At 46.7% G+C, this 27,867-nt stretch overlaps 1 protein-coding gene across 6 annotated transcripts in view; it reads left to right on the forward strand.

Moving 5' to 3' along the window:
• The window catches only part of UBR4 (ubiquitin protein ligase E3 component n-recognin 4), a 130,464-nt gene that overhangs the window by 47,390 nt on the left and 55,207 nt on the right, over positions 1-27,867 (forward strand). Inside the window, exons 37-62 of one of the 6 annotated variants that reach the window (XM_035019630.1) lie at positions 43-190; positions 626-853; positions 1,500-1,670; positions 2,718-2,900; positions 4,001-4,159; positions 4,500-4,652; positions 5,096-5,323; positions 5,623-5,780; positions 6,762-6,933; positions 7,171-7,372; positions 8,458-8,621; positions 9,048-9,264; positions 10,100-10,316; positions 11,077-11,109; positions 12,255-12,318; positions 12,756-12,890; positions 13,857-14,031; positions 14,728-14,811; positions 14,905-15,045; positions 15,905-16,026; positions 16,947-17,058; positions 19,411-19,541; positions 19,663-19,840; positions 20,305-20,409; positions 21,960-22,097; positions 23,135-23,309. In XM_035019630.1, coding sequence (XP_034875521.1) covers positions 43-190; positions 626-853; positions 1,500-1,670; positions 2,718-2,900; positions 4,001-4,159; positions 4,500-4,652; positions 5,096-5,323; positions 5,623-5,780; positions 6,762-6,933; positions 7,171-7,372; positions 8,458-8,621; positions 9,048-9,264; positions 10,100-10,316; positions 11,077-11,109; positions 12,255-12,318; positions 12,756-12,890; positions 13,857-14,031; positions 14,728-14,811; positions 14,905-15,045; positions 15,905-16,026; positions 16,947-17,058; positions 19,411-19,541; positions 19,663-19,840; positions 20,305-20,409; positions 21,960-22,097; positions 23,135-23,309 — 3,993 coding nt within the window. Of the gene's footprint in view, positions 1-42; positions 191-625; positions 854-1,499; positions 1,671-2,717; positions 2,901-4,000; positions 4,160-4,499; positions 4,653-5,095; positions 5,324-5,622; positions 5,781-6,761; positions 6,934-7,170; positions 7,373-8,457; positions 8,622-9,047; positions 9,265-10,099; positions 10,317-11,076; positions 11,110-12,254; positions 12,319-12,755; positions 12,891-13,856; positions 14,032-14,727; positions 14,812-14,904; positions 15,046-15,904; positions 16,027-16,946; positions 17,059-19,410; positions 19,542-19,662; positions 19,841-20,304; positions 20,410-21,941; positions 22,098-23,134; positions 23,310-27,867 lie in introns of all 6 variants that reach the window. The other 5 variants (XM_035019631.1, XM_035019634.1, XM_035019632.1 and 2 more) reach the window with 5 other exon arrangements.

Consider the following 27,867-nt stretch of genomic DNA (forward strand, 5'->3'; position numbering starts at 1 on the left):
TTGGCGCAGCTGGGCTCATTTACTCATTCTCGTTCTTTGTAGGTACCACTGTCACACCTGTAAAATGGTAGATGGGGTAGGTGTGTGCACAGTTTGTGCCAAGGTGTGCCACAAGGATCATGAGATTTCCTATGCCAAATACGGTTCCTTCTTCTGTGACTGTGGAGCCAAGGAAGATGGCAGCTGTTTGGTGAGAGTTTGGAACATTCGCTGGGCTAGGAAGGGTGATTTGTTAGTGACACGGGAATGCTGAAGCCAAACTGGGAAATTGCCTTGTCTCCTTCGTGGTAGCCCAGGTCTAGGAGTAAGTTCTGGGTCTATCACTGATCATGGCCTAAGCCACTTCACTTAAAATGTTAGAACTTTCAGGGTCCTTAAAAATCTTGCAGTTTTTTTCCTAAGACCTGCCACAGTTTCAGATGTTGTTATTAAGACTTGTGGCTGTGAGTGGTGAAGTATTAGCTACTAGGTGGGTACCATGAAGATCAGAATTCAGGCGGTTGGATATCATTTAAATGTTTGGCCGATTTCTCCTCCGGGTCTGCATTTCCCACCAAGATCTCAGGCAGCATTTCATCTGTGTTTGTGGTTCGAGCTTTGGGCTTCTGACATTTTCTGTCCCTAGGCGCTGGTGAAGCGAACTCCCAGCAGTGGCATGAGCTCCACCATGAAGGAGTCAGCCTTTCAGAGTGAACCCAGGGTTTCCGAGAGTCTGGTGCGCCACACCAGCACATCTCCAGCGGACAAGGCCAAGGTCACCATCAGCGACGGAAAGGTTGCTGACGAAGAGAAGCCTAAGAAGAGCAGCCTGTGCCGTACGGTGGAGGGCTGCCGGGAGGAACTGCAGAACCAGGTGGGGGTTCTGGTGGTGCCTGGGACGCTGGGTGGAGTGCGGAGCCGGGCCAGCTGGTTCCCGAGCGAGCCATGCGCAAGGCTCTCCCTGCAACGCCCCTAGTGGGGCTGAGGGACGCTTTCTCCTTTCTCTGAGTTTACTCATTTTCACGGGACAGATCTGAGTAGGGCCTGTTGTCAGCCCCTGCCTCACAGGGAGGGATTTGGGACTGAGGAGCAATGGGGGGGCTTGAGGGAGGGTCTGTTTTAGTTGTGTAATACTCTAGAACACCTTCCTTGGCCAGTGTTTTCTCATCTGAAGCACAGAAAGAGAAAGTCATTTACATGATTGTTTTCTCAGTTTTCTCAGGGATGGCACATAACCAGAACAATTTTAGATGCATAGGAGAGAATTCAGCTAATCCTGTGTGATGGGTGTATTCTAGCATTAGGGTGTCCACATGGGATTCCTGGTTTAGAAAGATTGCTCTAGAATTCGTAGCACGAATCCAATATTATCAAAAGGAAGAGATATGGGTAGAATATCAAATTGGAAGTGTGGAAGTTGGATTCTAGATTCTGAAGGTAGTTATTGGCAAGATTTATTATGAGTCTGACCCGTTTTATTTCTTTTTTTTTTTTCACTTGTGTATTTGGATTTTTCTCAGGCCAATTTCTCCTTCGCTCCTCTCGTGTTAGACATGCTCAGTTTCCTCATGGACGCCATTCAGACCAACTTTCAGCAGGCTTCAGCTGTGGGGAGCAGCAGCCGGGCCCAGCAAGCCCTCCGGGAGCTGCATACTGTGGACAAGGTGGTTGAGATGACAGATCAGCTGATGGTGAGTGTGGCAAGAGCAGCACATTTGCTGAGATGCCAAGGTGTGCTGGATGCTCTGAAGAGTATCCTTAGGACAGCCAGTCCCTAGCTAGCCAGCGGGGAGATCCACGTGTGAGGTGTGTCTTCAAAGGAACACACAAAAGGTCCTTTGGGCCAACTCAGTGAATAAGTTCCCTCTCAGTTCATAAGAATATATGAACCCCCAAGATGTGAGGAACAACATCTGAGGGCAATTATACTAGTTAGAAATTTCTTCCGTATATAAAGTAGGACACCTAAGGTCCCACTGGCTTGCAAAAATCGTATTTGTTGTCTTCTGCTTATAGTCCCTCAGGTAACTCTAGTTCTTCATGAGAAATGGCTTAGAAGTTGTAAGTCGTCATCCACTTTAAAACCTACTGCTCAGCACTGAGAATAGGAGTTCTGGTGTGTTGTTCTGCTTGTCAGGTTTAGCAATGGTGTGAAATAGTGGAAACCAGCCTAAACTGTCTGTGCTTCTGAAAGGAAAGTGTACAAATGAACGAGGTATAGGAATAGATCTCATAAAGAAACTATTTTTAAGAGAAAAATATTCCCTCAGAAATAAACACATGTACATACAGATATTCTGATATTTTAGTAAAAATGAGTCACAGTTTTACAGTAGTGGCTTTTAGACTTTGAGCTGTTAAAGATGAAGCGAGTAAGTATTGGGGTGGTGTTGGGGATCCATAAAGTTGCCGACTCAGTTTTGTCAGGTCAGATCAATGAAAAACATTCCCTCTGTTATCACCGTCATTTGACATAAAAAAAGGGCATTTTAATATTTCAAGAAGCCAGTACTTTTGTATTAATTAAATTTAGCCTTGTGAAACATTCACTACGTTGTTCTTAATTGGCTTGACAAAATAACTTTGAGAGGCTTGCCTAACTGTCCATGGATTAGAGACTGGAATCTGTTGATTTTGAATGACTGCGTTATGCAGTGTCTCGGTCACATGAATAGTGGATGGATCCACTTGATCTCTTTGGCTTACTACTGCCTATTCCCTGCTTCCTTCTTTGCCAGGTTCCCACCTTAGGCTCCCAGGAAGGTGCCTTTGAGAATGTTCGGATGAATTACAGTGGTGACCAGGGCCAGACTATTCGACAGCTCATCAGCGCCCATGTGCTCAGGCGGGTGGCTATGTGTGTGCTCTCCTCCCCGCATGGGCGCCGCCAGCATTTGGCTGTCAGCCATGAGAAAGGGAAGGTGGGTTTCTAGTTCTTTCCTACTCATTTTAGGTCATGTTTGTCTTAAGTGCTAAACAAAACAGATAGATGACTATACTCAGATTGGTCCTCTGGGAGAAAGTCTTTTGGGTTCCAAGAATGCTTTACAGGACAGAGCTCAATGAGCTTTTCTACTCCAACTCTGAGTTCATTGGTTAGACTTAGAAGTAATGTGACTAGAACAAAGTTGCTGCTTCTGATGAGTAGTTTCTTACTCAAAACCTATCCTTTGAACCTTCAGGGAAAGATAATGAACTAGCGATTATCTAGGACAGCGTGGCTCCCAGGCTTGGTGTGGTTTGGTCATGCTGGAGGCAGGGCACAAGCCAAGAAATAAGGGTCTTCATGGGAAGACACAGTGTTCCTTATTTAGTTCTTTCCTGTCCTCCTGGCCCACTACGGACACAGGGAAGCTTATGTCGTTTTAGAGAACCAGTAGAAGTTGGAAGGGTGGCACGTATCTCAACATTTTTCTGTATTCTGGCTTTTCATCACTAGTGAAGTTGTTTTAACTTTACCTTAAGTGGAAAACAAACTAGGAATCTGATAAGTCTATAAGGTCCCTCTAAAATACTTCAAAACAAAACAAAAACTTGTACAGAAAACTAGAAAGGATGATAGTACATAGGGAGTGGGTAATTATTTTCACGAACTGTGTATAAAGAGGAGCTGGTTTCATTACTCCTCTCTTTTGTCGTCACTGGAAGGAGGAAATGAAGGGATCCCATCTCTCTCCACTGGGAGAAAGAGAGGGTTTTCCTAAGAGACTTTAACTGTGGACTAGTACCCCATTGAAGGAGCTTTTGTTAGACTCTGTGTCTTCTAAGAGGATGGGGGTAAGAATAAATTGTCAAGGGGTGCCTGGGTGGCTCAGATGGTTAAGCATCTGCCTTCGGTTCAGGTTGTGGTTCCAGGGTCCTGGGATCGAGCCCCACGTCCAGCCCCTGGCTCAGCAGCGAGCCTGCTTCTGCCTCTACACCTCCCCTTGCTCGTGCTTTCTCTCTCTCTATCTGTGTGTCTTGAATGGATAAATAAAATCTTAAAAAAGAAAAGAATAAAGTGGCAATTGTCCCCTTGCAGATCACTGTTCTGCAGCTCTCTGCACTCTTGAAGCAAGCAGATTCCAGCAAAAGGAAGTTGACTCTGACCCGCCTGGCTTCTGCCCCCGTCCCTTTTACTGTGTTGAGCCTCACTGGGAATCCCTGCAAGGAGGACTACCTGGCCGTGTGTGGGCTGAAGGTAATAATCTGATCCAGGTTTGATTACTTTGCGCTACAGATCCTGATCCTCTTCTTTCCTCTGTTCTCAGCGCCGCTTTCTCATTCTCACTGTTAAGATTAAAACCTAAAAGCCTTTGAAATATAAAAGAAATCTTTCTCTGAATTTCTCCCAGCTCTTGCAGATCTTTCTTGTATTGGAAACGATTTTTGTGTGTTCTCGGAACCTGAGTATATTACTGGACAGTGTGAATACTATCCGAAGGCAAGGAATGTCAGGGAAGACTTGAGAGAGGTGAAATGAGTGAGTCATTCTACTTCCCGCCATCTTTTAACCAGTCTGTTCCTTAAACCCTGTCCAGGATTGCCACGTGTTGACCTTCAGTAGTTCGGGCTCTGTTTCGGATCACTTGGTGCTGCACCCACAGTTGGCAACGGGCAACTTCATCATCAAAGCGGTGTGGTTACCTGGTTCACAGACCGAGTTAGCGATTGTCACTGCAGACTTTGTCAAGGTACAGTTCCTGCTCTTGGATGATGTGGTCCTAGAAATGTTTTGTTTTTAAATCCAGAATGTCTGATCTCCATTATGTGCTAGTTCTCCCGGAAATTAAAAGTAAGCAATCCTAATTTTGTCGCCTTTTGTTATGGTGCTGAGCTAGAGCTTTCTGTGTGTAGGCAATATGACATTGTTTCTGGTTCTCCCCTTGCTTTACCAAGCGCATGGGTCTTCCTGTACTTGTCACAGAATATGTAGATGCGTATCTCTCCCCTAGTCATTCCTTGAGGGAGAGTTAAAAGATAACTCATCTTTGTATGCTCTGTGCCTGATACTTGCAGACGCTTGTTGGAGGGAGAATGAATGAATACCCATTACTCACCAATGGCAGGTCTTTGGATTCGCCAGGATGATTTGGGGGTGGGACTGAACTAGATCTCCCTTCCTTCTGTCCTGCAGATTTACGACCTGTCTGTTGATGCCTTGAGCCCGACCTTCTACTTTCTCCTGCCAAGCTCGAAGATAAGAGATGTTACCTTCCTCTTCAACGAGGAGGGAAAGAACATCATTGTTATAATGTCTTCAGCTGGTTATATCTACACCCAGCTCATGGAAGAGGCCAGCAGTGCCCAGCAGGGACCCTTCTATGTCACTAATGTGCTGGAAATCAACCATGAGGACCTGAAGGTTTGGGCAGGTGTTGCTTTCTCCTCTTCCAGATGGATTAGCCTAGTAGCTCCTCTATTGTTTTTCTTTTTTCTTTGGTCTCTGACTTTTTCCCTATTAGCAGAAACTCTTGTCCTTGAGGACCAAACTGATTCACTGTGAAGTTCCTTGACTGTGATGGTATTTCTAAGATTTACCCGCACGACTTAGATTCTGAGAGCCCACAGTCATGATTTAAAACTAGTTACCTGCAAACCTGGCTGCTGGTCCCGAAGACAACACGCGAGGTTAATGCAAGTGTTGTATCTTTGCCGTGACAGGACAGTAACAGCCAGGTGGCTGGTGGCGGTGTGTCCGTCTACTACTCGCATGTGCTGCAGATGTTGTTCTTCAGCTATTGTCAAGGCAGGTCATTTGCAGCCACCGTCAGCAGGACAACTCTGGAAGTGTTGCAGCTCTTCTCCATCAACATCAAAAGGTGGGAAGGAGCGCTTCACGCTGAGCTTCCACGGTGCCCGCATTCAGTGGGAGACTCCTCTGGCCCCGTACTGGCGTCTGTTAGGAATCTGGTGAAGCTTACTTTGCCCTGGTGGGCCTCTCCCTTTTACAGGCAAGAGGTGCCCAGTGTTGGTAGGTTGGTTGTCTGCATGGTTTGTCCTCCACGGTGCAGACCCCAAGCTGCAGGAGGTAGTTTGGGGACCACTGTCACTCAGAAGGAAGAAGCTGTAGTCAAGGCAGCACACCTGACTTTAGGGTGATAGAACTGAGTTTTGAGGAGGGAGCGTAAGTTGCTCCTAGACACTCATGCAGCCAAAGTGCCCTTTACGTTTCCCTGCTGGGGTAGTTGATCAGAACACAACATGGTATCAGCAGTGGGGGCATGGTCGGGGGTGAGGGGGGCAGTAGAGGCTTTCATCAGGTGTCTGGATAGTAGAGGTGTGAGTGAGGTGGTGAGTGTTAATTTAGGGAGCTAGGGAGAAGAGGCTTAGGCTGCTTTCCTGTCTTTCCTGTCTGCTATTGAAGAGCCATAAAAGTGCTGTAGGCACTGTTTCTCTGGCCTCTGTGTTGTGAAATGTTATCTGGTTGGAGATGAAATCAAATGGGGTATCATTCACGCAGAACTTGATGTGCTTGGAGATGCTTGATAGGACCAGGGATCGTGAGCCTTAGGCAGCTCCATGCAGTGGATGACTTCTAGGCACATTGGGCCACCTCTTCCCTCAGACATTGGGAGTTAGCAGAGATTTCTAAACCAGGACTCCTGTCGGGGGGCACAGAGTGGTTATGTGAGAGTGTATGCGTGGCTCAGAACAGAGCTGAGACTCGTGGGTAATTCAAGTCCCTGGGCACATAAATTGCTCTGGGAGTGAGGTATTTGGTCAGTATGGCCTATAAGTCAAGAAAAGGATGACTAGGTGGCGATTGACACCCTGACTGTGGCCAGTTTTGTTGTCTGCAGTTCCAATGGTGGCAGTAAGACGTCTCCTGCCCTTTGCCAGTGGTCCGAGGTGATGAACCACCCTGGCTTGGTGTGCTGTGTCCAGCAGACTACAGGTGTGCCACTGGTAGTGATGGTCAAACCAGACACTTTCCTTATCCAAGAGATTAAGACTCTGCCTGCCAAAGCAAAGGTCAGTGCTAGATGCTCCCATCACTTGGCTGTGAACCTGGTCTGATTCTGTATTTTTGCGTTTGTATATTGTGTCCCTTCCCCGGCCCTTTCAGTAGAAAAGGCTTATCAAAGAATTTTCATCTGTTTTCTCCTAGATGCCTTTTCTCTGTCGCTTGTCTGCACCCCCTTACCTTCTTTCTATACGTTCTGATCTCTAGTTGTGGGACCTGACACCCTCCTTTGTCGCCTCTGCCAGATCCAAGACATGGTTGCCATTCGGCACACGGCCTGCAACGAGCAGCAGCGGACCACGATGATCCTGCTCTGTGAGGACGGCAGCCTGCGCATTTACATGGCCAACGTGGAGAACACCTCCTACTGGCTCCAGCCGTCCCTACAGCCCAGCAGTGTCATCAGTATAATGAAGCCTGTTCGGAAGCGCAAGACAGCCACCATCAGTAAGGCCCCTCCTCAAAAGATGGTGGGGGAGCGGGGATGGCAGTCTTCTAGACGAGACTCGGAACAGATGGTGATAAACGTCTGTGAAGAAATGGTGACTCTCCCACTTGCCTGTTTCGTAAAGGTAGAGATAGGTGCTAGCGAATTTCCCCAAAGCAGTGTCACGTTTCCTGAGGCCAACAGTGTTCTTGTGGCTTTTAGAGACCTGACGTACAAATGGCAAGCCCTCATTGGCTCTCCACTTGAGGTCAGCAGTTCTTAGGTGCCCAGGAAAGAATGATCTCATGGATTTTGTTGGAGAGATTTTTCTCTGGGTTTGGGGAACATGGCCTAACTGATGTGAAGTCTAACATGGAACCAGTGGACGATAGATTGCTTCCACTGGTCAGTTTCCCACCAAGTAGTGAAGAACCCATCGTAGATTCTGAGCTGGGAGTCTTGCTTCTCACTGATAGAGGACTCTTCAGGGTGTGGAGGCTTGAATTTGGGAATGGAGTGACTCTGGCTAAGCAGAGACCTTTGCAGGGGTCATCCCGTGACAGATTTGTTTTAGAATCCATGTTTGAGGTAACGATGCAGCTCATCCTCCTGTAAAGAAGTAGTTTCTGTTGTTCACTTTGTTTATTTAAAAGACTTTATTTATTTGAGAGAGAGGGAGAGAGCATGAGCAAGAGAGGGAAGAGCAGACTCCCCGCTGAGCAGGGGGCCCAGCGTGGGGCCTAATCCCAGGAACCTGGGATCGTGACCTGAGCCAAAGGCAGACACTTAACTGACTGCGCCACCCAGGTGCCCCTGAGTTGTTTACTTTCAATAAACCAGCCATGAGGGAACCTGTTGTTACTAACTGTATTCAATACCACGCCTGAGTTCTTTGTCCCGCTGGGTTGAGGTGTGGTTAGGGATGATGACTGTTGGACTGTGGGCCACATGCAGGCGTCACGCTGATACAGACTTTGCCATCCCGGTTGTCCGGAAGAGGTTAGAGTGCAGAGTCAGTTGGGAGGGGCTTTCCCAGTGGGGTGGGTGCAGAGGTGGGGTGACATGCTTACTGATGCTCTGTGTCCGCTGGTCCTGTTCCGCACAGCAACCCGCACATCTAGCCAGGTGACCTTCCCCATCGACTTCTTTGAACACAACCAGCAGCTGACGGATGTGGAGTTTGGTGGGAATGACCTCCTGCAAGTCTACAATGCGCAGCAGATAAAGCACCGGCTGAATTCCACCGGCATGTACGTGGCCAACACCAAGGTGAGGACCGTGCTGGGCTGGGCACCGTACCTGGGTAGAAGGACTCCTGAACAGTGTGGTTTGAAAACACCTCTTCTTTTAGAATGCAGGTGTGAAATATATACTTACAGTCACTAATCCTTGGATTCTATTTAAGCGGTCCCTGGAGTTAATGGCTATTCTAAACTTCCACACAGAAGGGCTTCTATTCCAACATTAGCAGCAGGAGGTGGTTAGTGATAGGGAGAAAGTAGCTTGAAACTGGACACTGTCCTATTCCTTGCCTCTCTTTTCTTGTCCTTGGAAGTAAGCAAATCATTACCAAGGAGTTAGGAGGGTAAAGGACTTCTCTGGGATCACGCACTTTGGCGCCAGCAGACGAAGGGTTGTAAGTTTGCCCCAAAGAACTTGTGTTCATTGTCTGACTTGGACCTTATCTCCCTCTAGCCTGGTGGCTTCACCATCGAGATTAGCAACAACAACAGCACTATGGTGATGACAGGCATGCGGATCCAGATCGGGACCCAGGCCATTGAACGGGCCCCGTCCTACATTGAGATTTTCGGCAGGACCATGCAGCTTAACTTGAGTCGCTCCCGCTGGTTTGACTTCCCCTTCACCAGAGAGGAAGCCCTGCAGGCTGACAAGAAACTGAACCTCTTCAGTGAGTCGCCAGCCCCTGGCACGGCCTGCCCTTCTCACTGCTGTGTGGCGCTTCGGTATTCTGGGAACCTTCTGCTCTCTGCTGCTCAGTGGTCTCTGCCACCCTGAAGCTCTGAGCTTCACTGGAGATGGGCAGGAGAGGGGTGTGCCGAAGAACAGGAGGGGTGAAGACAGGGCAGACCCTGCCTCCACGTCCACTTTTGTGGGGCAGGCTCAGCCTTGCTGGTGTGGTTGCCTACGTCAGTGGGCAGGGAGGAGGCAGGCTCAGCGCGTGAGAGCAGCAGGTGTTCTGAAAGCACGGATGAGGGCCTCGGTCACAGGCCGCTGAGAGACGGATGTGTAGCAGCTTCTGGCCTTGCCGAGCTGTCGAATTCTTTAAACCCTCAGAAAACAACTCCCTGAGCCTTTCACGAGCCTGGCGTCTTTCTCTACCGTTTACTGGCCGCCTGTCTGATGCTCTTGCTTCTAGAAATAGCTGCTGCTAGACTGAATGATGATGGTCTGTGTTTTGAACAAAGGGGTTGCTTAGAGCTCCCTGGAGGGTGGAGCTTGTGGGATGCAGTGCCCCGAGAGCACCAGAGGGGTCCTGCCGTGGTGCTCAGAGGCTCTTCTGAGAGCTGGCCTTCCTAGGCCTTTGGTCAGTGCGACTGCTTCACATGCAGTCAGCATCTCCACAGGGTCCAAGTGCTGTTCGAGTCTCAGGAGACAAAGTTTCTCCATGACAAAAATCGGTGGGATTTGCTACTTTGCCCTCTTTAGTCTGCTCTTCGCTTTGGTGGCGGTCACGTTCGCCCTGTAGAGAATGTGCTTCCTAGAGCTTCTCTCACTTGTTGCAGTTGGGGCCTCAGTGGATCCGGCCGGTGTCACCATGATCGACGCTGTGAAAATTTACGGCAAGACGAAAGAGCAGTTTGGCTGGCCCGACGAGCCCCCAGAAGAGTTCCCTTCTGCCTCTGTCAGCAACATCTGCCCTTCCAACCTGAACCAGAGCAATGGCACTGGAGACAGCGACTCTGGGGCCCCTGCCACCACCAGTGGAACTGTCCTGGAGAGGTACCAGCGCCGGTGGGGGTCGGCTCCCCTCTTTGCCATTTTCCCCTCTCCCGGCACAACCTGTCCTGAGAGAGTCAGCTTCTCAGAACTGCCCCAAGTGTAGCCTGTGAGTTTCAGGTTGTCCTCCAGCTGCCTGACTCTCTGTGTCTCCTTAGTACGCAGACGGAGCCTGGCAGCGTGCTCAGAGCCATGGGATTCTAGTCTGCCTGGGGGCTTCTGTGCCTTCTCTTAATGCTCAGGCGCCCTTTGGAGGAGCCAGAGGCTGTGGAGTAGGAGATGCTTAAGCCAGCATTAGAAATTTGGGTCCAGTCTTGCTGAGATTAGAGGGGAGAATCTTCCCGTTCCTTCTGATGTCGTCATCTTCTCTTTCTCTGCAGCGGCCTCTTAGGTGGTAATGGCGCTGCTGGCCAGACGCTGGCTGCTGCACGCGCAGCGGAGGTCAGAGCCTCCCCGGGCTCCCCCCAGGGGCCTTCTGAAGCGTCGCGCTTGGCTTCTTTGTGCTAGGCGGCTGCTGGTTTGCCGCGGTAGATAAGGCGACTCATGATGTAAGACGCTGAGTTTCTTACATCGTACGTCAGAAGAATAGCCTGGCTTGAAGTCACTGCCTCCCACCAGCAGCCTTTCCCCTCCCTTCTCTCTCTCTCTTTCTTTTTTTCCCCCTTCCCTATTCTTATATTGTTTGCTTAGAATGTGTTTCTAGGTTTCTCTGAGCTTCACATTTTTTTTCCTTTTTTTTTTTTCCTTTCGCTTCTCCCCCAAGTTCTGAAACTGAGTCCCTAACCAAGCTGGACCGGTTAGTATGCCCTCTTTCTTTTCTCTGCACGGGTGAGTGTGTGTCAGAGAGCCGTGTAACCAGTGGTGTGGCTTTGCTGCGGAAGAGTCCTCCTGCTCCTTTCTGTTCTGGTCCTTGCATGGCTGCAGAGCTATCCCGTGTAAGAGTGGAGTATGTGGAGGGTTGTACGTGCACACTTGGTGGTGGCCGCTCCAGAACCTCCCAGCTCGCTCTTCTGTACCCTGTCCCTCTCCACTCCCTCTCCACAGTGGGTGAGAAGGGGGCGGCTGTGGGCAGTGGGATGACGGGGAAATCCTAGCATCTGACAAGCCAGCAGAGAGCGTGTTCATCCAACTTCGTTTTATGCCTCAGGCCCCTCTTCCCTCCCTCTTTGTTGCCTTCCGCTACCCCTTGACCTTTTTCTGTCCAGCTACCTCCTCCATACCTTTCCCTCTGTGCCGGGAGCCTCGGCATCAGGATGTTGGTCTTTTTACCACGCCACAGTAAACTCATAGGAGTAAGCCCTGAGGAGCATGTTGCTAGGTGCCTTTCAACAGCTGGGTTTCCGGTTCCTTTCCCAGGAGAAAGTGGCTCGGTTTTCTAAAGATGCTTTGTTGTACCCTGTGAATGTTGGCAATTGGCATGCTCCTGAAAACACAGTTTGTTCTCTCCCCATACTTAGGGATTCACAGGAAGTGCCTTTGTGCATTTTCTTGGAGATGTAAGTAAAATAGAATGCGTACCTTCCCAGTATAAGAAGATGGCTTTAACCTTTCCCTTTGTGTATCCTTTTGTCTCCTGATCTATGGGCACCTGAACTTTGGGTCCCATTGCATCAAGACTGTTAAGCTCCTCTCAGTGATCCCTGCCACAGGCAGCAGAAGGAAGCACACTTATCCGCTTTGAGGAAGAAAAGCCCTGTCTTTCAGTTATGGATTATGAACATGGCCTCAGGTTGATCTCCAAGTGGGAGCCAGGTTTCTTCTGGCCTGTAACACACGGAAACGTTATGCATGGTGCCTGTGGCAGGTCTTATTGTGCTTTGATTTTGTATTTGGCATTCATTAGCTGTCCCCAAGGTCCCCCGACTATAGTTCGCACAGGCTCAAGCACAACCAGAGAGAAGGGTGGTGGTTGTACTCAAGCCAGCTTTTCTGTCTCCCTAGGCTGGTTGTGAGTTCTTTAGAAGCCCTGGAAAGCTGCTTTGCTGTTGGCCCAATCATCGAGAAGGCAAGTGACTTTTTCAAAGCGCATGGGAGCTTTCTGAAGAGGCAGGAAGTCAGTGGAGTTGTCAGAGGCCCGAGGTCTTGCAGCTAAAGAATATTTATGTCATAATCTTGATTTGCAAAGAAGCTCTGGAGAAGTCTCTAGCTTAAGGCCTCCTGTCCTACTTTTGGGGGACCCATTGTGAGAGTGTTTCATAGGTTAAGACGAGTGCTGGCAAAAAGAACACTGTTCCAGGAGTCGTAAGCTGGGACTCGATTCCTGCTCTTGTATTGTGGGAGGACTGTAATTTCTGAAATTCTTCATTTTGCTCTTAGCAGTCCACATTGCATAACCTGGCGCTGGTGGTCTAGAAAAGAGGAAAGGGGAAGGGCAGAGTGTACACAGTTGGTTCTGCACGGATTTGGTGGGGTCAGCGGTAACCTTGCTGTCTTCCGCATCAGGAGAGAAACAAGAACTCAGCTCAGGAGCTGGCCACTCTGCTGCTGTCCCTGCCAGCACCTGGCAGCGTTCAACAGCAGTCCAAGAGCCTTCTGGCCAGCTTGCACACCAGCCGCTCAGCCTATCACAGCCATAAGGTAATCGCTTCCTCCCTGGATGCCTTCTGTAGAAGCGCAAGTTTTGGTACTGATGGGGAATCAGGCCAGTTGGCCTTGCAAACGGAAAGTGAGGAGCACACAGTAAAGTCATTGAGACAAGACCCACACTGTCTAAAGTCTCTCCTGAGAAATGAACGACTCCCCCTCAAAACTGGGGACAAGCCGACTAACGGGCCCCTGGTTTGCATTGATTTTTTTGGTCACTAGTAGGATCAGCAAGGTCTAAGAGAAAGCTGGGTGCCTTCTCTGGAAGAGCGTGGGCAGGGGAATCACGGAGATCCTTCCTCCAGCTGTGGCACAGCCCTCACTTAGGTGTCCTCGCTTGTGAAGAAATTGCCGAATGGAAAGATGCTGAGGGGGAAATCTGGGGCCAGGGGGTGGGGCGCAGGGAGTGGGGGGACGGTCTCATCTATAACTGAAAGTGGTGGCCGAAGGCAGTAAGTTGGGCCAGTTGCTGTAGATGGGAGAGGTGACTGGTGAGTTCCACGAGGAAGAAGCAGCAGCCCAGGCGCCTCGGTGAGCTTTTGTGCCTCCAGCCCAGAAACTTGAGAAATGCAAGTTTAACCTGCCGAACCTCTCGAGGAATGGCAAGTTTAGAAACAGACTCTTTGGGCGGTAGGAACTTGCACAGAAACGCTCTTCTGCTCTAGCAAAGTCATCTGGGATGTTGCAATTCTGGAGAATTGGGCAGTTCCAGATTTTCCTATCGTACTTCGACACTTAATGACTTTCGAATTTTGTGCCTTTAAATGTTTCACGATTTAAGAAGTTTACCTTTACAAATGGACTGCTTTGAACACTTGTTCCAGGTAGTTGGCGGTAGTTAACCTGTTCTCCTGAGAGGAGGTAGCCATCCTGATGACCTGCTAGCTGTCCTCTCCTCTTTGCTCTAGTGTCCTACCCAGCCCTTGCTTTTGGTTCATCCTCGTGATCCTTTTGTTATAGGATCAGGCCTTGCTGAGCAAAGCTGTGCAGTGTCTCAACACATCCAGCAAAGAAGGCAAGGATTTGGACCCCGAGGTCTTCCAGAGGCTGGTGATTACAGCTCGCTCCATTGCCATCATGCGCCCTAACAACCTTGTCCACTTTACGGAGTCCAAGCTGCCCCCGATGGAAACAGGTGAACTTGGCCTATGTGGTCGTGGTCCTGAAATCTGCTCGATACATCTTTTATACCCTTTCACCCTCTTCTTGTCGTCTCTGGCCTCCGCCTGACTGCATTCTCTGAGCCGGCTTTTACTCTTTGTCTTTGTACCTTGTAGGGCTTTTGATGTTTAGATTGTACCATTTAAGCAAATACTTTTTCCAGTGCTTACCCTTTGGAAAATCTTGAGTTTATTTAGTGCTCTGGATGTCAGATATAATCTGTCTCTGAAGTAACTACCTCTTTAGGATCTTCAGGGCAAAGCTAAGCTTGGGCCCTGGTTGCTTTAAAGTAATAGGATCAATTCTTGCTTTTGTGCTATTCTTTTGCCAGTGTTTTATTAACATGTGCAGTGGGCTTTCTCAGAGCTTCATTCTGTTTTCTCTTCTCTCCTCACGTTGGCTGGGTACCTAACTTGTTTTGCCTTATTGAATACAGCTTATTGATGCCTTTACGGTTCTGTTAATTACATGCTCCCATTTGCTGTCATTGTCTGGTTCCTTCTCCTAATATTCTTATCCAGGAATCATGCCAGAAAATCTCAGATGTTCCCTAGTTTTAATAAGTTGAGCAGTTGGACCTGAAATCCCTGAGTCTGCTGTAAAGATCCTGAATGCTCCCCTTTCTACTTAATTCTAACATACAATGTTTTTTTTGATATTCCTTTCCCAGACTGTTTTTTTCCTAGATGTGCCTGCTGGAGTCTAGGGATAGTTGGCATATTGATTGGGGCCCCACTTGAAACTCCCTCCCCAGGCAAGCTTCCTTGACCTGAGTTAACCTTAAAACAAATTAAATTCCATGTCAGATTTACCATCGTTAATCATTTTCTTTCTCCTGTTCTATTAGAAGGAGTAGATGAGGGGAGAGAACCTCAGAAGCAGCTGGAAGGAGACTGCTGTAGTTTCATCACCCAGCTGGTGAACCACTTCTGGAAACTCCATGCGTCCAAACCCAAGAATGCCTTCTTGGCACCTGCCTGCCTGCCAGGTATCATATTTAAAGGGATACTTGAAGGCCGATCTCAGTTCTGTCTTTGAACAGGTCAAACCCTTATCCTTTAGCTTCATCATCCATCTCTTCCAGAATTGATGGAAGATCAGTGCATTCTTCCAGATACAGGAGTTTAGCAGTGTGGCAAAGAAGTGGGATTTTCTTATACTGTAGCTCCTCCTGTGGGGTTGAATATTTCACAGAAAGAGGCATTTTTGTGTGTCTGTGTATCCTTGGTGGTAGTTATAATTGTTTTAAAAGTGTTTTGAAAGCTTGGGCAAAGCCACTTAAGAAGGTAAAAGTGAAGCATCACCTTGAGAATTGTTTTATTTCTAAGCTACTTCTGTGTTTGGCATCTAACTTCGCACTATCCAAAGTTTAAGTAGTAAGGTATAAGGATCCAAATAGCAACCTAGGGAAGTAGAGTGAGCCCTGGAGCTCATTTGTGTTTGCAGGTTGCTTGAGCAGTCAACCTAAAAGGAAGGTCAGAGGCCCAGTTTATCATCACCTAAGGTTTGGGGACTGTGGGGAACAAGTACAATCTGCTCAGCTCTTCACACTTTTCTGCCCTGTCTTTTGATATCCAAGAGCAGACAACTCCTTATTTCTGTGATGCAGGATATCTGCAAAGGCTTTTCAGACAGTTTGGGAGATGAGGAGACTGTTAATAAAGCAAATCACGAATAATGCTGATAATCTACATTCTGTATGTGTGTTCTGTTCATCTGTTTTGCTGGGTGTGTGTGCTTGCCATTTTTTTGTTGGTTTGACCTTTATGTGGGGATAAGGATTTGCACTTTTGTTTTAGATTCTCAAGTAGCTAGAAGTTTTCTTACCATCTTTTCCTCCCCTGTAGGCCTGACTCATATTGAAGCTACCGTCAATGCCCTGGTAGACATCATTCATGGCTACTGTACGTGTGAGCTGGACTGTATTAATACAGCATCCAAGATCTACATGCAGATGCTACTGTGTCCTGTATGTATCACTCCAACCCCAGATAATCTTGTATTGGTCTGGGAGTGTCTAGAAATTTTTTTTAAAAACAAGTTTGTTAAATTAATGAAATACAATAGACTTTTTTTTTTTTTAAAGCTTTTATTTATGTATTTATTTGGCAGAGAGAGAGAGAGAGAGAACACAGTGAGAGAGGGAACACAAGAAGGGGGAGTGGGAGAGGGAGAAGCAGGCTTCCTTCTGAGCGGGGAGCCCGATGCGGGGCTCGATCCCAGGACCCTGGGATCACGACCTGAGCTGAAGGCAGATGCTTAACGACTGAGCCACCCAGGTGCCCCGAAATACAATAGACTTTTAAAGGAAGGTTGTGGGAAGTAAGACTTTTGAATGTCAGTAAAAGCTTTATGATCTCACTCATTCCATGCAAGGGAAAGGTTTGAAATGGAGATGGATTTTGTTTTTTTTGTTCAGCGCTAAATCCCCAGGGGAATGTACTGGTGGTTGCTACATAGTTAGTGCTAAGTTAGTGTTACTTAAATGAGTGTGTGAATGAACATCAGCAAGATCTATTTTCAGTGACTGTGTCGTAGAAGCTTAGCGTTAGAAGTACTGATTTTAGCCCATAGCTAAGATAAGCCTGCTTTCTGACGAAAAGCCAAAATCCATTTGTGGAGAGCCAGTGTGACTTCAGGAGCAAATGATCTGCCAGTCCATTACTAGGAATTGAGATTCAGGGATGTGGGGAATGGGTCTTACCTACACCATGTCAGGAAATGGGATTAACACTGAACTTGGTCAGCAAGGTTGCAAGTGAGAATAGATAGATTGGTCCTTCGCATCTGTGTCAGTGATTGACCAAAAAAGAATGTTCTTTATAGACAGTTTCATGAATAATATAAAACCTAAGCATGCTGATTGGTTTTTTTTCCCCCCAACCTCAGGATCCTGCTGTGAGCTTCTCTTGTAAACAAGCTCTAATTCGAGTCCTAAGGCCCAGGAACAAGCGGAGACATGTGACCTTGCCCTCCTCCCCTCGAAGCAACACTCCAATGGGTAATGTGAGGTCTGGGTTTAGCCTTGTCTGGGTGGGGTCGGGGAGAGGGAGGTGTAGCCTTAGGAGGTATTGCTCATGTGGACCAAGGTCCTGGAAACTTTTTTTTTTTTTTATTCTTATGTTAATCCCCATACATTACGTCATTAGTTTTAGATGTAGTGTTCCATGATTCATTGTTTGTGCATAACACCCAGTGCTCCATGCAGAATGTGCCCTCCTCAATACCCATTACCAGGCTAACCCATCCTCCCACCCCCCTCCCCTCTAGAACCCTGGTCCTGGAAACTTTTATGTATCCATTGTTTTACCCTACCTTATTCCGTAAAGAATTTAAGGTGGCACTTAAAAATGCATATGGTAAGTAGAATTAAAATAAAATTGAGATCATAGGAAAATAACGATATTATAATAAAAGCAAGCCAAGGATGCAGAAAATGTCTTTTTCTTTTTTTTTTAAGATTTATTTATTTTAGAGCGTGCACGTGTGTGGGTGCATGTGCATGAGCAGGGAGAAGGCCAGGAAGAGAGGAAGAGAGAGAATCTCAAGCAGATTCCCCAGCTGAGCACGGAGCCTAATGCAGGACTCCATCTCATGACCCTGGGATCATGACCTGAGCCGAAATCAAAAGAGTTGCACGCTTAACCGACTGAGCCACCCAGGCGCCCCGAGTGCATAAAATTTGTCATGCAATTCTTAATGTGTCTTGCATTATTGCTAAGTGAGGATCTTCTGTTTGACTGAAAGGATCCCAAGAGCTTATAGCAAAAATAAGAACAGTCACAAAAATCACATGACCACAGACAAAAACCAGCCATTTTTCCTGGCATAAAAAACTCTTTGTTAAGGGTCCACTTTGCTGCCCAAGGGGCAGTAGCCCCAGTGGACTTAACCTACAATCAGTTTGATAGCAAATATCACAAGAGATTTCCCTCCTGATACACTTGCACACAAGTCAAGGGCATAACACCGAACATTTTAGTAAAAGCAGTTTTACAAAGTATCTGAATATCAGCATTATTATGTAACTCTCTGGTTACTTAGTTTGGCTCGGGTTGAAATTTCCAAGGCAAGTCACATAACATAATTTTTAATTTTCCATTGGCCATATTATAAAGAGCAAAGAGAAATACATCTGGTATATAAAAAATACCATTTTAAGTGTAGTCAGTATGAAAAATGAATGAGAAATTTTCATTTTTTTAATAAAGATTTTATTTATTTGAGAGAGAGAGTGAGAGAGAGAGCACATGAGCAGGGGCAAGAGGGAGAGAGAAGCAGGCTCCTTTGCCGAGCAAGGAGCCCGATGTGGGGCTCGATCCCAGGACCTGGGGATCATGACCTGAGGTCATGCTTAAGGCAGATGCTTAACCGACTGAGCCACTCAGGTGCCCCAAGAAATCTTCCTTTCTGAAAATGTTTTTTGCAGTTTTCAGAATCTAAGGTAGTTTACACTAAAACCACATCTCCGCTTGGACTAGCCACATGTGACTGGGGGCTTCCTTACAGTACAGTTGCAGGTCTAGTGGAATGTGTGCAACTTGGTGATCTTCAGATAATCTTCCTTGAATATCATTTATTGACGTAAGCCTGAGTTAGGCAACAATGTGTGCCTTTTTTCTGTGGCAAGAAACTAGAGTACAGGGAGTTGATGTTTCCATTTCAGGCCACGGTCTCATGCTTTCATGCTTTTCACGACCGCACAACCCAGTGAGTGGTGAGGGCTCCACCCTCTTCTGACAATTAAGAATCTAACCCTGACTTCTCCTTTATTAGAAGGGCTTCACACTTAACACAGAAGCCAGCCTGGGCAGGACCTGTAGTGGTGTCCTTAAGTTTCCATTCGATGGTTTTACATTTCAGTTCTGGTTCTTCTCATAAGGGAAAACAACTAAACTGACCCAGTTATTTTGGACAGGAGCGAAATGATACTCCAGGCTGCCATGACATCACAGATAAACATCTCCAGTGTATTATTTTCCCGGTCTTGCCCAAGGTCTCCTGGCAGTTGGTGGGAGCTCATGGGGCCTACTGGTCTTATATTTCTCTGCCCTTGGAAATCTCTTGGGAATCCAAGGTTTTTTTTGTTTGTTTCGTTTTTTTGTTTTTTGTTTTTGTTTTTGTCATGTCATCTGCTGGGAAAGTGTTTTCCTAAGGGGGCAAGCTGTCACTGCCAACCCCATCTTCCCAGATTCCGCTAGGTCCAGGAAGTGGGAGGATAAGGCTTCCCTCTAAAGCACAGGGCTCTCACTGGTAGCTTGTCTTGGGTTTATGTTGCCTGTGACTTACCACACCCCATGCTGAGGGAGGAAAGAATAGGCACCTTCAGGTGACTGGGGTTTCTCTGACTCAGGAGACAAGGATGATGATGACGATGATGACGCAGACGAGAAAATGCAGTCATCAGGGATTCCGAATGGTGGTCACATCCGTCAGGAAAGCCAGGAACAGAGTGAGGTGGACCATGGAGATTTTGAGATGGTGGTGAGTCTCTGGCAACAGGAGAGGGGAGAAAGAGTTTCACAGCTCCCCTCTGGCTCTCATTCTGTGGACTTGTAAAAGCTGCCATTTACCATGGGACACTGACAGAGCTTTCTCTCTGCAGTCTGAGTCGATGGTGCTGGAGACAGCCGAAAATGTCAACAATGGCAACCCCTCTCCCCTGGAGGCCCTGCTGGCAGGCGCAGAGGGCTTCCCCCCCATGCTGGACATCCCGCCTGATGCAGATGACGAGACCATGGTTGAACTAGCCATTGCCCTGAGCCTACAGCAGGACCAGCAAGGTAGAAGGCAATGCCAGGAACAGAGCCGCCCGGTGGCCTTGCACAGCAGAGAGGGTTTGGCAGTTACTGATACCCAGCTGACTTAGCTTGTCCCCAGATTTGGGGAGAGGTTGATCTGGGCGAGAGCTGTTCAGAGACACAGGTGGAGAGTGAGAGGGGATGTGCTGGGACTTGCTGTCTGGGAGCCCATCTCCTCATTTCCGCTAGTTTGGTCTTTGGGGTTCTTTCCTCCCAAATCCGTTAGATTCCTCCAGCCTGTGTCCTGCCTGAGTTGAAGGAAGCCTTCCACCGTGTCTGTAACCAAACTTGGTGGGTAGACGGTGGTGGCTGTTGATTAACTTCCTCTAGGCCAGAGGGGGTCACACGCTGGTGAGGTCAGACTCCCGAGGGCAGCAGGTGGCCAAAGCAGCGCTGTGGATGGGGTCTGGAGGGAATGCTGTGCTCACTCTCCACTTGTTTCCCAGGCAGCAGCAGCAGTGCCCTGGGCCTGCAGAGCCTGGGGCTATCCGGCCAGGCACCCAGCTCTTCCTCTCTGGACGCAGGAACCCTCTCTGACACCACAGCATCAGGTAACTGTCCACGGCAAGGAGCACGGCTCAGGGCCCCAGGACCCTCTGGCCTTGTTTCTAGTGCTGTGAGAGTGGAACGGGCAGCTGCTTTGACAGGCCATTCTGGACTTCCTGCTTCTGCCTTTGCTTTAGAAACGCGGGCGCGGAGGGCACAGTGCTGCAGCTCGGCAAAGGCGCTCATGGCTCTGCTTCCTTCCACTTTGCATGCTGCCTGGCTCCTGCTGGTTCCCAGGGAGAGGCCGAGAGAGCGGCTTGCAGGGTGGTCAGCTGCAGTGACAGCTTTCAGGGCTCTCCACCAGAGCCCGGACGTTTTAGACATCAGGAGCAGGGAGACGAGGAGTAGAGAGAGCTCATGCCATGTACTGTTTTCTCTTCATTTACAAATAAAAGTGAAGCTCCAAGAAGCCAAGTCCTGCTTCAGGTCAGCGGGGCTCACCATCAGGGCTGTGAGCTTGGGAGGTAGGGGTGTGTGGACACTTAAAATTCATAGGAACTCTTTAGACCTCATTCTGTCTTTACACTCAATCTCTGTTGATCTGATAAAGGAAAAAAAAATGTCCTGAGTAGAGAGTTGGACTAAATAGAGAAGGAGGGAACACCTGAATAATCCCCCGGAAAATCAAGTCCTGAGGAATGGAAGGGTTGATTTAGAGTTTTCCTGAGCGCTGCTTCCCTGTATTTCTTTCTTCCTTTCTTCCCTTTCTTTTTCTTCTCTTGGGAGCGTTACCCTGGGTAGAAGAGAAAGGGAGACATTGGCTGTCCCCTCTCACCTGCTGCCATGCGTGTCGCTTTTCTCAGTTCTTGTTAGCTGCTGTCTCCTCAGGCTTGGAGGTGGCTGTCGTGCTGTGCCGATTGTGTTCCTCTTGTGCTCTGTGGCTGTCTTGGCTTTCCTCCCCCATGTATCTCATCCAGCATTGTCCTCCTGTCTCAGCTCAGCCCTGATCCTGGATGCTGTGGCTGTCTCTGGGGGATTTCCTTGCTTCATTCTTAGCGTCTGAGGAGGAGGATGAGGAGGGGTGAAATTTCCCCATGAGCTCCCCTCTAGACCACCTGAGCAAACCAACCAACCAACAAACCAAGGTTGACTCGAGCTCATGATAAGTGATTTCCTAACATAAGCACAAATTAACTGATTGCAAAACAAATCTCATTAAAATTCAGAGTCCCGGGCTTTGAATGGTAATGGGTGGTTTCTGATCTCAGCAGGTGTCAGTAACACCTAGACAATGGTGGCCGTGAGGCATTCTAGCTAGAAAACTGAGCGTCCACATCATAGATTCTCGTTGGATCTCTGCGCTGTCTCCTTGCACTATAGCGTAGCGGCAAAGGAAATGCCCAGCGCACTGGGGTTTCTCTCTGTCTCAGTACCGTTTGCACCTCACCGTGTATAGTGTTTGTTCCTGTTGGTGATGAACCAGCAAAGCCAATCTTTCCCTTTTTCCTTCGATGACAGGATATAGAAACTGCATTGTGTCCTCTGCGCTATGTGGTTTGATGCTGTCGCCCCCAGGAGGGGTTTTTACCTGTAACAGCTCTCGTTACTCTCTCAGCTCCAGCCTCCGACGACGAGGGCAGCACGGCAGCAACTGACGGCTCCACCCTTCGGACCTCCCCTGCCGACCATGGCGGTAGCGTGGGCTCGGAGAGCGGGGGAAGCGCTGTGGACTCGGTGGCTGGCGAGCACAGTGGTAATATGGCTGGGGTCCTGATCTCCTTGGGCCGGGGCGGGAATGCACTAGGAATCTCTGCCTGGCTCCTGGGATTGGTGTCAGCAAAGGGAATTTTTGAGGGCTCACAGAATATCTGGTGGAATTCATTTGACCTCAACACTGGAGTTTCAAATGTTTAGTGATAAGAGCTTAGGCACAACTGTGGTTAGTGTTGGAACATTTTACAGGCAGTTTTTAATTGTGTCTTACTGGAGGAAAGCAAGGATGTGCATTATCCCAAATCAGGAATAATCTAAAACAGTTATGGTATGACCTTGAAGTCCATCATACTGTGGCTTTTGTCCCCTCTGTTGGGGGAAGCTGTGTTGGGCAATGTTCCTTTTTTTTTTTTCTAAAGATTATTTATTTGACAGACACAGAGAGAGCACAAGTAGGCAGAGCAGTAGGCAGAGGCAGAGGGAGAGGGAGAAGCGGGCTTCCCGCTGAGCAGGGAGCCCGATGCGGGGCTCAATCCCAGGACCCTGGGATCAGTGACCTGAGCTGAAGGCAGAGGCTTAACCGACTGAGCCGCCCAGGCGCCCCAGGCAATCTTTCTGTTAACATAGCGGGCCACCATCACAGTCTGCTGGCTGATGCGGTGGGGCTGTGGAATGAGGAGGCATGCCATTTTGGTTTGACCTTGTAAACCAGCCTGTGGTTAAAAATTAGATCGGAAAATATTTTACGGAAGGTGTTGAGTAGCTGATAATTCCTAGATTTCCATCATGTACGTTTCCCTTGGGTTAGGAGATGGAAATTTAGCAGCAGCAGAGATAGTTCTTGTAGGTGGATCTTACATACCGTAGAAGGATGAGTAGCTGCCCTCAGAGTCTTGTAGCATAGTGCTCTGGGGTCAAAATCTTGAATTCAGGCCTTATTTATTCTCTTCTTCACACAGAAGAAAAAATTCTCTGAAGCTAACAGTCGTCCCTGAACTGTTGCTGACTTCAGAGTGCATTGGATTCTGCCATGCTTGGGGATGTGACTTACACTTTTTTTAAACCCTTTCCCTTCAGTATCCGGCCGGAGCAGTGCTTACGGTGATGCCACAGTGGAGGGGCACCCAGCTGGACCAGGAAGTGTCAGCTCAAGCACTGGCGCCATCAGCACCACCACCGGACACCAGGAGGGAGATGGCTCCGAGGGAGAAGGGGAAGGGGACGGGGAAGGAGATGTCCACACTAGCAACAGGTTGGACCCGGTCATTTGCAGTCAAGAGGCTATGGGGAGAGTATTTCGGGAATAGGGTGATGGATCAGTTGCAGGAGGTAGAGCGATGATGGTAGTGTTGTTTTTTAATATACAGGTTAGCAGACTCAGGAAATGGTCCAAGATCTTAGGAAGCATTCTAGATCTGTATTCTTTGTCCTCATTAGAACTGTATCAAATTAACTGCAGAGAGAATAGAATGTGGTTTTTCTCTTAAGGCCCCCCCCCAATATTCTCTTAGTCACTGTAAAGTGATTGTCATGAAAATGTGTATTCTCCTGCCCAGATATTTCTTGTTTGGTCATTACCCATAAACCCACTTCATAGCATTTTTGTTACAAGTGGCACTGTTCTAGGCTCACCAGTGATTAGCTATTACATATATGCTAGAAATGGCTTCTTGTTCAGTATGTTTACAAGGTAACAGAGAATTAAGACAAGAGCAAATGCATATCTGTGTCTGGAGATACCAGTGGAAGGGCATTTGGCAAATTGAAAGTAACCTATAAAATCCTAATCCATCCCCTTCAAGAAGTTCTGGTGGTTGCTACTGGATTGGTGGGGCGCACACAGTCTTTAACGGAGAGGGGAGACTAGAGAAATACATTTGTGATCTAATGTTTGTTAAATTTGTTGAGGCCCAAGATTATCACGTTAGTGCAGTGCGGAAATCATCAACAAGCATTTTGGACTCAATGATTTCTATCCAAATAAAAGGTCACTGAAGCTGTCATTCATGAGACATTTTCAGAGGACATCAGGGAGTGACTCCCATACTCCGTTTCCTGCTGTTTCAACTTCAGTTCTTGGAACATCTCTTGGATGAGGGGGAACCTCTGGCTCCAATAAGTGATGATATTTTGTCGGAGTCTGTTTTTTTTTTTTTTTTTTTTTTAAAGATTTTATTTATTTGAGAGAGAGAGAATGAGAGACAGAGAGCATGAGAGGGAGGAGGGTCAGAGGGAGAAGCAGACTCCCTGCTGAGCAGGGAGCCCGATGCGGGACTTGATCCCGGGACTCCAGGATCATGACCTGAGCCGAAGGCAGTCGCTTAACCAACTGAGCCACCCAGGCACCCTGGAGTCTGTTTTTTAACATCTTACCATAAAGGGGTTTTTACTTAACCTTTTTTTCTCTCTTTTAACAGGATTTCTAGGTTAATTCCATGTGTTCAGAGAATGTGGTCTTTGTGATTTTTTGTTTTTTGAAATTTATTTAAAACATTTTTAATCCAGTCTGCCATTGCTTGTTAATTGAAACAGTTAAGTTCGTTCGTGATTAGTGTTCATTACTGATGAATTGGAATTTATGCCTACCATTTGCTTCCTGCTGCTTATTTGTTTTGCCTGTTTCTGTTTCTTTCTGTCTTTGCAGTCCTCTTTTGGGTCGATTTGCTATGTTTTCATCCCTTTTTTCTGCCCCTCCCTCCCATGTTTGGAGGTTGTTCACTGTTTCCAGTCTTTTGGTGGTTATCCTGTTCATTTCAACATGTACATTTAACTTACCCAAAACTAAAGTTCACTCACAGCTGCATCTTCTTCCTGCATAATATAGAGGACCTTAGAAGACTTGGTCCCTTCTTATCAATTTTTAAGCTGTTATTTTTGTGTGTTTTAATTCTTTTTCAAAAAAGGCCTGGGGTGCCTGGGCGGCTCAGTCGTTAAGCGTCTGCCTTCGACTCAGGTCATGATCCCAGAGTCCTGGGATCGAGCCCCGCATCGGGCTCTCTGCTCAGCAGGAGGCCTGCTTCTCCCTCTCCACTTGCCCTGCTTGTGTTCCCTCTCTCGCTGTGTCTCTCTGTGTCAAATAAATAAATAAAATCTTAAAAAAAAACAGGCCTTTGAATCTTTCAAGGTATTATTGCTATTTCACGTAGTTTAAAAGGTCAGTGTTTGTTCAGATTTACTCACATGTTTACCACATTCTGTGTTCAACATTTGCTTGTGCATGTCAGACCTTCTGTCTGGGATCATTTCTTCTTGAAGTGCGTCGTTTAGATTTTCCATTAGGGGAGGGCCACTACTTTTGAGCAGATTTTCTTAGTCTGGAAATGTCTTCATTTAGCTCACATTTTGTAGACACGTTTTTGATGGGTATACAGTTTTGTGCTGATAGTTTTTCTCCCCCCAAATTGAAAATGATATCCACTTTATTATTGCCAGTAAGAAGTCACCTGCTATCATAACCACTGCTTCTTTGAAAATAGTGTCCTTATTTGCTGCTTATAAGATTTTTGTCATTGTTTTTTGGGATACAGTTAGGATGGATTTCTTTTTTCTCTTAACATTTTATTTATTTGAGAGGGAGAGAGAGAGCGAGTGTGCGTGCATGCACAATTGGGGGGTGCAGAGAGAGAGGGAGAAGCAGATTCCCCGCTGAGCAGAGACCCAGACGTGGGGCTTGATCCCAGGACCCCGAGATCATGACCTGAGCTGAAGGCAGTGACTTAACCGACTGAGCCACCCAGGCGCCCAGGATCGATTTCTTTACATTTGTTCTGCTTAGTGGTCTTTGGGAATCTTGAATGTTTGGGTTAGTGTCTTTTATTCTAGAAAATGCTCATCTGTTAATCTCCTCAGATATTGCTTCGGCTTCATTTTCTGTCATTTTTCTTCCTGGGACTCTACTTATATACATGTTTTAACCATCTTGTTTTCTTTTCCATATCTCGTAATATTTTTTTCTTTAAAAAAAAAATCACTGTGCTTAATTATTTATGGCTTCTTAAGATCTATTTGAGTAGCAGACATCAGAAAACATCACAAATACAGGGGTACCTGGTGGCTCAGTCGGTTAAGTGTCCGACTCTTGGAAGCAAGAAAAAAATAGAAGAGTTCGTGTGAGACTGATACTATTTCGTCTATAAATTCTTGTAAAAATTCAGCAGTGGAGTCATCTGGGTCTGGACTTTCTTTAAAGGAAGATTTAAAATTACAGGTTCATTCTTTAAATGATACAGAATTATTTGTTTCTTCCTATGTCAGTTTTGGTATGTTGTGCTTTTCAAGGAATTTGTTCATTTTATTTAAGTTGTTTACTTTATTGGCATAAAGTTCATAATCTTTTTTTTTTTAAGATTTTTAAAAATTTATTTTAGAGAGAAAGTGCATGCACATGCATGGGTAGGAGAGAGGGGCAGAGGGAGAGGGACAGAATCTCAAGCAGACTCTCCACTGAACGCTGAGCACAGAGCCCAAATATGAAGATCGATCTCAAGACCTGAGATCATGATCTAAGCCGAAATCAACTGAGCCACCCAGGAGCCCCCATGACCTTTTTTTTCTTAATCATGCTTTTAATGTCTTAAGGGTCTGTAGTGATGTACTTTTTTCCATTTTTAATGTTGGTAACTTATGGGTGTGTTCTTTTTTCAAAGGTCGGTTTTCCTTCGAGTTACCAACTTTATATACAAGGAACTGACTTTTAGCTTTGATTTTTCTGTTTTATGTCTGCTTTCTGTTTTATTTCCACTGTTAATATTTTTTTCTCTGCTTAATAAAAGCTTTTATATTATCTTTTGAGATTTCTTTGTTCTTTTTTTAGCTTAAGAAGATGGAAGCTTAAATCATTGATTTTATTAAATACATATTTGAAGCTAAATATTTCTCTCTGTGCTTTGCTTTAAAGTCTGCTTTGGCATATATTTTGATGTGTTATATTTTTATTGCTCTTCAGTTCAGAATGTTTTCTAAATTCTGTTTTGATTTTCATCTTTGGCCTGTAGGATATTTAGAAGTGTGTTGCTAAATTTCCAAACCTTTGGGGATTTTCTAATTATTTTTCTGTTACTAATTTACAGTTTAATTTACTATGGTTGGGGAACATACTATGTGATTTCAATCCTTTCACGTTTCTTGAGACACAGCATTGCTTCTAAAATGATGTTCTGTCTTTTTAGGATTTTTAGTGTTTTTAGGAGGGCCATTTTAGGTAACCTAGCCATGTTAGTAATAGAAGTCTAAAGTTTTTTTTGTTTTTTTTTTTAAGATTTTGTTTATTTGAGAGAGAGAGAGAGTGACAGAACTAGTGAGAGAGAGCAGGAGTGGGGAGGAGAGGGAGAAGCAGGCTCTCCGCAGAGCAGGGAGCCCAATGTGGGGCTCGATCCCAGGACCCTGGGGTCATGACCCGAGCCAAAGGCAGACAACCGACTGAGCCACCCAGGCACCCCTAAAGTGGTTTTAAGCAAACTTTTTTTTTTTCAGGGATAAGTTAATCGAGCAATTGTTAAATGACTTGTTTATAAATAATAATAACTAACTTGTTTTTACTTTAAGTCACTAAAGAAAAGGAAATTGTAATTTTTGGTATAGAGTTTACTTTTTTTGTTAGATTCTAAGAGTTTGAAAAGCCAACAGTCTGGCAACATCTTGGTCCGGGTCCAGACTTTGCTTATTTTGTTGACTTTTTCATTCATACATATGTATTCACAAGTATGTTCTGCCAATCTGAAGATTTTCATCCATCTCAAAGCTTGCTGTGTTTTATCCTGAAAGTATAAAGTGAACTGCTAAATTTGAACTGCTATCATCCTATTACTTTT

Source organism: Mirounga leonina, unplaced genomic scaffold (assembly GCF_011800145.1).
Source record: "Mirounga leonina isolate KUSES-001 unplaced genomic scaffold, KU_Mleo_1.0 Mir_173, whole genome shotgun sequence".
Taxonomy (NCBI): domain Eukaryota; kingdom Metazoa; phylum Chordata; class Mammalia; order Carnivora; family Phocidae; genus Mirounga; species Mirounga leonina.